General features: G+C 41.8%; 2 protein-coding genes across 2 annotated transcripts in view; one reads left to right on the top strand and one right to left on the bottom strand.

Moving 5' to 3' along the window:
- Positions 1-7838, top strand: part of parp2 (poly (ADP-ribose) polymerase 2) — an 11253-nt gene extending 3415 nt beyond the window's left edge. The window contains exons 6-16 of the mRNA XM_060873634.1: positions 69-144; positions 329-431; positions 581-734; positions 881-1019; positions 3323-3386; positions 4182-4316; positions 4395-4522; positions 4627-4726; positions 5227-5325; positions 5423-5547; positions 7499-7838. Coding sequence (XP_060729617.1) covers positions 69-144; positions 329-431; positions 581-734; positions 881-1019; positions 3323-3386; positions 4182-4316; positions 4395-4522; positions 4627-4726; positions 5227-5325; positions 5423-5547; positions 7499-7658 — 1283 coding nt within the window. The 3' untranslated portion in view covers positions 7659-7838. The remainder of the gene's footprint in view (positions 1-68; positions 145-328; positions 432-580; positions 735-880; positions 1020-3322; positions 3387-4181; positions 4317-4394; positions 4523-4626; positions 4727-5226; positions 5326-5422; positions 5548-7498) is intronic.
- Positions 7839-8262: 424 nt separating this feature from the next.
- Positions 8263-10000, bottom strand: part of si:ch211-284o19.8 (protein lifeguard 1) — a 4688-nt gene continuing 2950 nt past the window's right edge. Inside the window, exons 6-7 of the mRNA XM_060873633.1 lie at positions 9928-10000; positions 8263-9427 (exon numbers count right to left, since the gene is read on the bottom strand). The exon at positions 9928-10000 is cut by the window's right edge and continues 71 nt beyond it. Coding sequence (XP_060729616.1) covers positions 9275-9427; positions 9928-10000 — 226 coding nt within the window. The 3' untranslated portion in view covers positions 8263-9274. The remainder of the gene's footprint in view (positions 9428-9927) is intronic.

Genomic DNA, 10000 nt, shown 5'->3' with positions numbered 1-10000 from the left:
CCCATGTTAATGTCCTCACTCAGGTGTCTGACCCACCCTGGGGTTCTTTTGGTTCTTCTCCTCTACAGTGGGAAAAGTCGGACAGAACACTTTGGTGCCGTGTGGTGCAGATCTCGCTAAAGCCAAAGACGTCTTTATGAAAAAGTAATTCCTTAAACACTTTTAATGCAAGACACAATAATCCTACAGAATTCAGTACAAAAATGTGCTTCCAACTGCCACATATTGCTGTGAACTTTGGGGGTGCATATACTTTTGGCCATATAGTGTTTATAGGAGAATTTCCAGTTGGTATTTGTGTTTGTAATTGTTTATGATTTCTGCTCAGGTTCTTTGATAAGACTAAAAACGAATGGACACAACGAGCAAACTTTGAGAAAGTTGCTGGAAAGTATGACATGGTGTTCGTGGACTACAGCCCGAAGGACAACGTGAGAAAAACATTAATAAACTTTTATATCAACATCTTTATAAACCTGTAATAACGTCAGTCAGTTCACACTCGCTCCACTAGGGGGCTCTCTCTCTGTCGGTGGGTGTTCAGTGCTGCAGGCTGTACTTATTGATGTATTTCCTGCAGGAGGAGAACATGGCCGTGACGTCCCCTCCCTCTATGATGAAGCCATCACAGCTGGACGTCAAACTTCAGTCTCTCATGGAGATGATTTGTGACATTAAAGCCATGGAGGAGTGTGTGCTTGAGATGAAGTTCGACACGAAAAAAGCTCCTCTTGGTGTGTGTGTGTGTGTGTGTGTGTGTGTGTTTCTCTCCAAGTCCTCCTAGATATTGAACTTTTTTTTACTTTAGTCAGATAAATGTGTGCTTGGTGTGTGTTTGTGTGTGTGTGTGTGTGTGTGTGTGTGTGTGTGTGTGTTTTAGGGAAGCTGACAGTGGAGCAGATCAGAGCAGGATACTCCTCTCTGAAGAGAATCGAACAGTGTCTGAGGAAGAAAAGCAGCAATAAACAACTTCTGGAGGCCTGCAATGAGTTTTACACTCGCATTCCACACGACTTTGGGTAACAGAAAACTACACAACACAATAGTACACTACACTACACAACAGTACACTACACAACAGTACACTACACTACACAACAGTACACTACACTACACAACAGTACACTACACAACAGTACACTACACTACACTACACAACAGTACACTACACTACACAACAGTACACTACACTACACAACAGTACACTACACAACAGTACACTACACTACACTACACAACAGTACACTACACAACAGTACACTACACTACACTACACAACAGTACACTACACTACACAACAGTACACTACACTACACAACAGTACACTACACTACACAACAGTACACCACACTACACAACACCACACTACACCACACTACACCACACTACACAACACCACACTACACTACACAACACTACACTACACTACACCACACTACATAACACCACACTACATAACACCACACTACATAACACCACACTACACAACACCACACTACACTACACTACACAACACTACACTACACAACACCACACTACACTACACCACACCACACTACGTAACACCACACTACATAACACCACACTACATAACACCACACTACATAACACCACACTACACTACACCACACTACACAACACCACACTACACAACACCACACTACACAACACCACACTACACTACACCACACTACATAACACCACACTACACAACACTACACAACACCACACTACACAACACCACACTACACTACACCACACTACATAACACCACACTACACTACACTACACAACACCACACTACACTACACCACACTACACCACACTACACTACACCACACTACACTACACCACACTACATAACACCACACTACATAACACCACACTACACTACACTACACTACACAACACTACACAACACCACACTACACTACACCACACTACATAACACCACACTACGTAACACCACACTACGTAACACCACACTACACAACACCACACTACACTACACCACACTACACTACACAACACCACACTACACAACACCACACTACACTACACCACACTACACAACACCAAAACACACACACACTACATAACACACACACACTAACACTCACACAAACTACAAACACAACACTACACAACACCACACTACACTACACCACACTACACAACACCACACTACACAACACCACACTACACAACACCACACTACACAACACCACACTACACAACACCACACTACACTACACCACACTACATAACACCACACTACACAACACCACACTACACAACACCACACTACACAACACCACACTACACAACACCACACTACACAACACCACACTACATAACACCACACTACATAACACCACACTACACAACACCACACTACATAACACCACACTACACAACACCACACTACACAACACCACACTACACAACACCACACTACACAACACCACACTACATAACACCACACTACACAACACCACACTACACAACACCACACTACATAACACCACACTACATAACACCACACTACACAACACCACACTACACAACACCACACTACATAACACCACACTACATAACACCACACTACATAACACCACACTACACAACACCACACTACATAACACCACACTACATAACACCACACTACATAACACCACACTACGTAACACCACACTACACAACACCACACTACACTACACCACACTACATAACACCACACTACACAACACCACACTACACAACACCACACTACACTACACCACACTACATAACACCACACTACACAACACCACACTACACTACACTACACTACACAACACTACACAACACCACACTACACAACACCACACTACACAACACCACACTACACAACACCACACTACATAACACCACACTACACTACACTACACAACACTACACAACACCACACTACACAACACCACACTACACTACACCACACTACATAACACCACACTACACAACACCAAACTACACTACACCACACTACATAACACCACACTACACTACACTACACTACACAACACTACACAACACCACACTACACAACACCACACTACACAACACCACACTACACAACACCACACTACACAACACCACACTACATAACACCACACTACACAACACCACACATTTCTTGGTTCTGACTTTACACAAAGACTATAATGTAAACATGTTGAATTTGAAGCTTTCTGTGACTTTAGGCTCTGGGCTGAAGTTCTCTGTAGTTGTATGTTGTGTAATGTTGTGTAATGTTGTGTAATGTTGTTATGTTCTCTGCTAGTTTGCGACCTCCTCCAATTATCCGGAGTGATGAGGAGCTGATGGAAAAAACTGCTTTGCTGGAGGTAAACACACATCACAGAATCACACACACAATTTACATATACACACAACCAAACATCACACACACACTTATCATGTATGTGTGTTTCTCCGATTATGACTGTCTCTCTCTCTCTGTCTCTCTCTCTGTCTCTCTCTCTCTCTCTGTCTCTCTCTCTCTCTGTCTGTGTGTGTGTGTTTGTAACTGTCTCTCTCTCTGTCTCTCTCTCTCTCTGTCTGTGTGTGTGTGTTTGTAACTGTCTCTCTCTCTCTCTGTCTCTCTCTCTCTCTCTGTCTCTCTCTCTCTGTCTGTGTGTGTGTTTGTAACTGTCTCTCTCTCTCTCTGTCTCTCTCTCTCTCTGTCTGTGTGTGTGTGTTTGTAACTGTCTCTCTCTCTCTCTGTCTCTCTCTCTCTGTCTGTGTGTGTGTGTTTGTAACTGTCTCTCTCTCTCTCTCTCTCTCTCTCTCTGTCTCTCTCTCTCTGTCTCTCTCTCTCTCTCTGTCTGTGTGTGTGTGTTTGTGACTGTCTCTCTCTCTCTCTGTCTCTCTCTGTCTGTGTGTGTGTGTGTTTGTGACTGTCTCTCTCTCTCTCTGTCTCTCTCTGTCTGTGTGTGTGTGTTTGTAACTGTCTCTCTCTGTCTCTCTGTCTCTGTCTCTCTCTCTCTCTCTGTCTGTGTGTGTGTGTTTGTGACTGTCTCTCTCTCTCTCTCTCTCTCTGTCTGTCTGTGTGTGTGTTTGTGTGTCTCTCTCTCTCTCTCTTCCTCTCTCTTTTCCTCTCTTTGCCTCCCCCCCCCTTTCTCTGTCTCTCTCTCTCTCAGGCACTGAGTGATATAGAGATAGCAGTGAGGATGGTACAGTCTGGATCTGTGAGTGATGAAAATCCTTTGGATAAAAACTACAGGTCTCTGAAATGTCTTCTCCAACCTCTTGAGTCACACACACCTGAGTATCAGGTATATACACACACACACACACACACACACACACACAGATGATGTGATTGAGTGTAAAATTGATCTGTAATGTTGTAGGTAATTGTGAGATATCTGCAGTCAACTCATGCAGCCACTCATAATGATTACACCATGACTGTGCTGGACATCTTCAGAGTAGAGCGTGATGGAGAGAAAGACAACTTTCTGTCTGACCTTCACAACAGGTAACGCAGGTGTTACATCATGTCACACTTCTATTACTCTTATTATTTAAGTTTTCTTAAAGCACATTGTGTAATGTGTGTGTGTGTGTGTGTGTGTGAGTCAGGATGTTACTGTGGCATGGTTCTCGTCTATCTAACTGGGTCGGAATTCTCAATCAGGGTCTCCGAGTCGCTCCACCTGAAGCTCCAGTCACCGGCTACATGGTGAGAAACACACAATGACTATATAAACATGTAATAATGCATTAGAGAACAACACAATCCTTATGTGTGTGTTATAATAGAATACTGTGTTGAATTCACATTGAAGCTGATTAATTTCCACGTCCCCCACAGTGTTTTTTGCTTTTTATCCATTTATGGTTGTATTTATTGATGTGAAACCTCCATGGATCGAGTGACTTCCTGTTGTCACTTCTGTTAAAGAAACTTTAAACAGAAGTGTAAACCTCTCTGTCCTGAAGATGTGGAGAACTTCACCACATCATACAGAAATGTTTCCTGAATTGGTATTAATTTATTGTGTGAAGTGTTCACATCCCTGTGATTGAGCTGTTACCATAGAAACAGAAAGGTAACAGAGCGAGTCATTCATATAAACCTGCTCCTTCAATATGGGGGATTATTCAGATCATAATAAAGGAGAAATATGGTGCGAAATGTTTTGTTTCTTTTCAGTGTTGTTGGTTTTTGTGTCTCCGTAGTTCGGTAAAGGGATTTATTTTGCTGACATGTCATCTAAGAGCGCTAACTACTGTTTCTGCAGTGGGAAGAACAACGTGGGATTACTCTTACTGAGCGAGGTGTGTGACTCCAGCAGATCTCCAGCTACTGAGCACCATAAAAGTATGATTTCCACTTTTCCCTGAGAAATACTAAGACCTGTGTTTGTTCTCTCAGGTCGCTCTTGGAAACTGTAACGAGCTTCTGGATGCAAATTATGATGCTGACAAACTGCCTTCAGGGAAACACAGTAATAAAGGCCTGGGCCAGACCGCCCCTGACTCCAAAAATTTCACCACACTGTAAGTCCGGTTGTTAATCTGATGAATCAGTCTCAATAGTCTCTTCCTGTTAGTTTAAGTCTAAAGTTAAGACAAAGTCTAAACTTTGTGGAGTCCCCCTGAGGGACTCCACAACAGTGGTCCCCAACCCCCGGGCTGCGGACCGGTACCGGTCCGTGGACCAAATGGTACCGGGCCGCCCAATGAACATTAAATTATTTCCATTTTATTTACTGTGGTGTATTTCTCTCGGGTTTGTGTGACTTTCCATGGACGAGAGGTTAACCGGGAGCTGAGAGACGTCACCTAAAGCCGCACCAATACCGCGCATGCCCTAACCCTAACCCTAACCCTAACCCTAGGTGGAGAGAAGGTGTGTATCGCTCTTCTCTCTGTTCACCGATACTTGCTCATGTTTAACAGTACTTGGTGTATGTGTATATTGTGTTTGCTCAAATTTAACCCACAAATTAGCAAAAATGAGTACGAAACTGACGTCGTTAGAAAGTTAGAAACTCTGCCGGTGTTCTGGATTAAAGTCATGGCGGAAGACCCTGAGATTGTCACCACAGCACTTAAATCCCTATTGACATTTCCGACATGCTATCTGTGTGAAGCGGTTTTCTGCACTGACAGCAACCAAAACAAAACAACGGAATAAACTGGACATAAGCAACACACTTCAGGTGTCATTGTCTCCTATTACCCCAGATGGAACCGTCTCGTTGCAAAGAAACAAGCTCAGGGTTCTCATTGATTTAGCGTTCTAGTGAGTTAAAATGTGAAATCACTTTATATTGGTGTAACTGTATTTTATTTTGAAGGCATGTTTAAATAAAATTAAATTTAAATTATTAAAATTATCAAACGTTCACCGGTCCGCAGCAATAAAAAGGTTGGGGACCACTGCTCCACAAGACTGGGTCATCAATGAGACAAAAATTCCCCTAGGCAGACAGAAAACTTTCTATCAGATAGATCGATATTATGATCAATGGTATCAAACGCAGCTGTAAGATCTAAAAGCATAAGAATAGCAGAATCTGTAATCAATAAAAGATCATTCATAACTTTTAAGAGTACAGTTTATGTTCTATGAAATCCAGACTGAAATACGTCTAAACATTTATGCGAATCTAAAAAGATTGGCTGTATACACATTTCTTCAGTATCTTAGAAAGAAAAGGAAGTTTAGAGATTGGATGATTTTGCAGAAAACTGAGGTGTCCAGATTAGGTTCCTAATTAATGGTTGAAGGACGGCATGTTTAAAGTCCAGTGAAACGCCACCCGAGCTCAGATTACTATTTATAATTTCAAGGAATATAAATGCAATTGTTTCACAAACACAGTCACAAACACAGTCACGACGGGTAGAAACAGACAACATGCCACACACTGGCGTCATCTTGCACTCAGTGTGTCATATCAGAATCTTTAATTGTTAAATATTTGCAGGGATCATTTCAGCTAATCATTTTATATATTTTGATGATGCTACTCTGGGATGATCTGACTTGTTAGCATTAGCCATTTAGATAAACCTAATAGTGCCTTAAATCCATTTCAAGTAGAGAAACTGTAGAGAAGCTCAGAGATCATAGCTCAGTTTCCTGTGCCGTTCACCAGACTGAGGCGCTGCAGCATTCCACTGAACGCAGCTTTAATGTTCAGGATCTTGTTCTTTTGGCTGCTCTCCGTTCAGGGGCATCACAGCAGATCATCTGGACCGCACTTACACCGGATGCTCTTCCTGACACAACCCTACCATTTTATCCGGGCTTGGGGCCGTCACTGGCATTTACCTCTTCAGTGGCTAGATTAGCTTCCTGCCTGGGACTCGAACCCTGGGCCAAGGCAATAGATCACTAATGTTCAGAGTAGTTTTTGTGAATAAAACACCAGATTGAGACAACTTTCTTCAATCTTAGTTTTATTCTAAGCAGTTTAATGTTCTGCATCTGGTTCCTTAGGGACGGTGTGACGGTTCCCCTGGGACCTGCAGTGAAAACCAGCGTGGGACGCAGTGGAGGATACACACTCCTCTATAACGAGTATGTGGTGTATAATCCTGCTCAGATACGCATGAAGTACCTGCTGAGGATCCAGTTTAACTACTCAGCACCGTGGTGAGAGTGTGTGTGTGTGTGTGTGTGTGTGTTAAGAGAATGTACAAATTTCTTCTGGTGTAAAATCTTCACCACTTTTCAGTGACAGAATATAAAACCCCTTTTCCAAGAAGCAGAAGAGATTTCAGTTTAGTTTTGGATTAAATAAAACTGATATTTTAAAAATAAATATTTTCCATCTGTATCTTGTTCTGTGTATTATTAGTTGCAGTATGTAGTTCATTAATCCTGTGCTGAGTTGCGCCAGTTTATATGTATAAACATCTTAACTGTTTAAGAGAGATTATAAACAGATTATAAACAGATTATAAACAGATTATAAACAGCTCTGTTCATTATTTTGAAAAAGGAAGTGTGTTAAACCACCGGGAAAGTGTGTGTTCCATCCTGTCATGTGGAGCTGTGGTGGGTAGGGTTTGGGGCGGGGCAGTAGTGGGGACGGTTTGGGGCGGGGCAGTAGTGGGGACGGTTTGGGGCGGGGCAGGAGTGGGGACGGTTTGGGGCAGGGCCAGGAGTGGGGACAGTTTGCAGTTAGGGTTTAATTATTATTGTTAGTGTTTTTTATTATAATTAATGTAAGGTTTGTATTTAATTACAGAATCAGCAGCTGTGGAAATAAGCTGTATTTATTTAGGGCACAAAATTAAGACCACAATCATCATAAAGTTTAATGGTGTTCAAAATACAATTTCTAAAATAACCCTATCATTAACCCCTAACTTTAACCTCTAATATTAATCAGTATTATTAACCCCTATGATTAACCCTTAACATTAACTAATTAATTAACTAATTACCATTAAATAATAAAAAGCACATGCAATGAACAGTTTTAGGTTGATGGTATCCTAAGTCTGTAACCTAGTGAAGCAGTGTTCATGTATTTATTTATAGAGACTTAAAAGCACTTAGGTTCATCAAGGGGGTCTGCCAAGTGCTGTAAATGTAAACCCTGTAACATTAACCCCTGTAACATTAACCCCTGTAACACCTACCCCTGTAACATTAAGCCCTGTAACACCTACCCCTGTAACATTAACCCCTGTAACACCTACCCCTGTAACATTAACCCCTGTAACACCTACCCCTGTAACATTAACCCCTGTAACACCTACCCCTGTAACATTAAGCCCTGTAACACCTACCCCTGTAACATTAACCCCTGTAACACCTACCCCTGTAACATTAAGCCCTGTAACTCCTACCCCTGTAACACCTACCCCTGTAACACCTACCCCTGTAACATTAACCCCTGTAACACTTACCCCTGTAACATTAACCCCTGTAACATTAACCCCTGTAACACCTACCCCTGTAACACTTACCCCTGTAACATTAACCCCTGTAAGCAGGAAGCATTAAGAGGAGAGATCGACACATAAAATATACACAAAATAAACACAATCACTCTACAGTGATGAATGGGAAATGATTAGAAAAAGAAGCAGCACCTGATGCTGCTAAAGATGCTCCTGGACCTCCATCTTTACTATATTGATGATCTCAAGATCTCCATGGATTCGACACTCAAACTGTCTGTATGTTTGTGTGAGTTATTTATTTAACTAAGGCAATGATGATGGTGATGCTGATAAAGTACTTTAATGTGTTCAGAAGGGTTCAGCTTTTAGAGCTTCCTCCGAGGATAATGAGGATGTAGAGGAAGATCATTATGATGTCCAGATAGATGACTAAAGCGGCGAAGACGTACTCCTCAGGGTTCAGGCTGTATTTCTCTCTCCCCATCACCAGCTGACAGTCGACAGCCAGGAACTGAGAGAGAGACAGACAGTGTTGTGTTAGTGTTAGTTAGTGTTGTGTATTACAGTAAGAGATCCTTTACTTCAACACTCTGATCATCAAATGCTTCCTGGAAATGCAGACCTATATTTTCATCTTGAAGTCATTTCCTGTCACATGTCAAAAAATAATGTCAGTAAAAGATGCAAAGTGAACTATTTTTCCCTGATGGAGTTCAGATGTTCTACTGGTTTAGTCAGAATTCTCTGAAATTACTCCTGAGGCCACGCCCCTTTTACATGTGCAATTATGTCACCTGATATAATGGTTTAAAACTCTATTTATTTATTTATTTATTTATTTATTTATTTATTTAAATGCATTGTTGCTGTCCTGTGAGTTTGCTTTCCTTCTATTGGTGGGTTTTAGATGAGACACAACATGAACTTTGTTCTAACACCAAAAACACCATAGAATTCGCTGTTGATGTAAATCTTTGTGTAAATCTGGTTTTCCTCGGATTGGTGACTCACCAGCGAGTAGACCAGTGCTCCGAGACTTCCATATACAATCTGCAGAACATGGGAGTAATAAAATGTACTGAAG

This window comes from Tachysurus vachellii, chromosome 7, assembly GCF_030014155.1.
Source record: "Tachysurus vachellii isolate PV-2020 chromosome 7, HZAU_Pvac_v1, whole genome shotgun sequence".
Taxonomy (NCBI): Eukaryota; Metazoa; Chordata; class Actinopteri; order Siluriformes; family Bagridae; genus Tachysurus; species Tachysurus vachellii.
The sequence above is the reverse complement of the archived record's forward strand: the minus strand, read 5'-3'. Positions and strand labels throughout refer to the sequence as shown.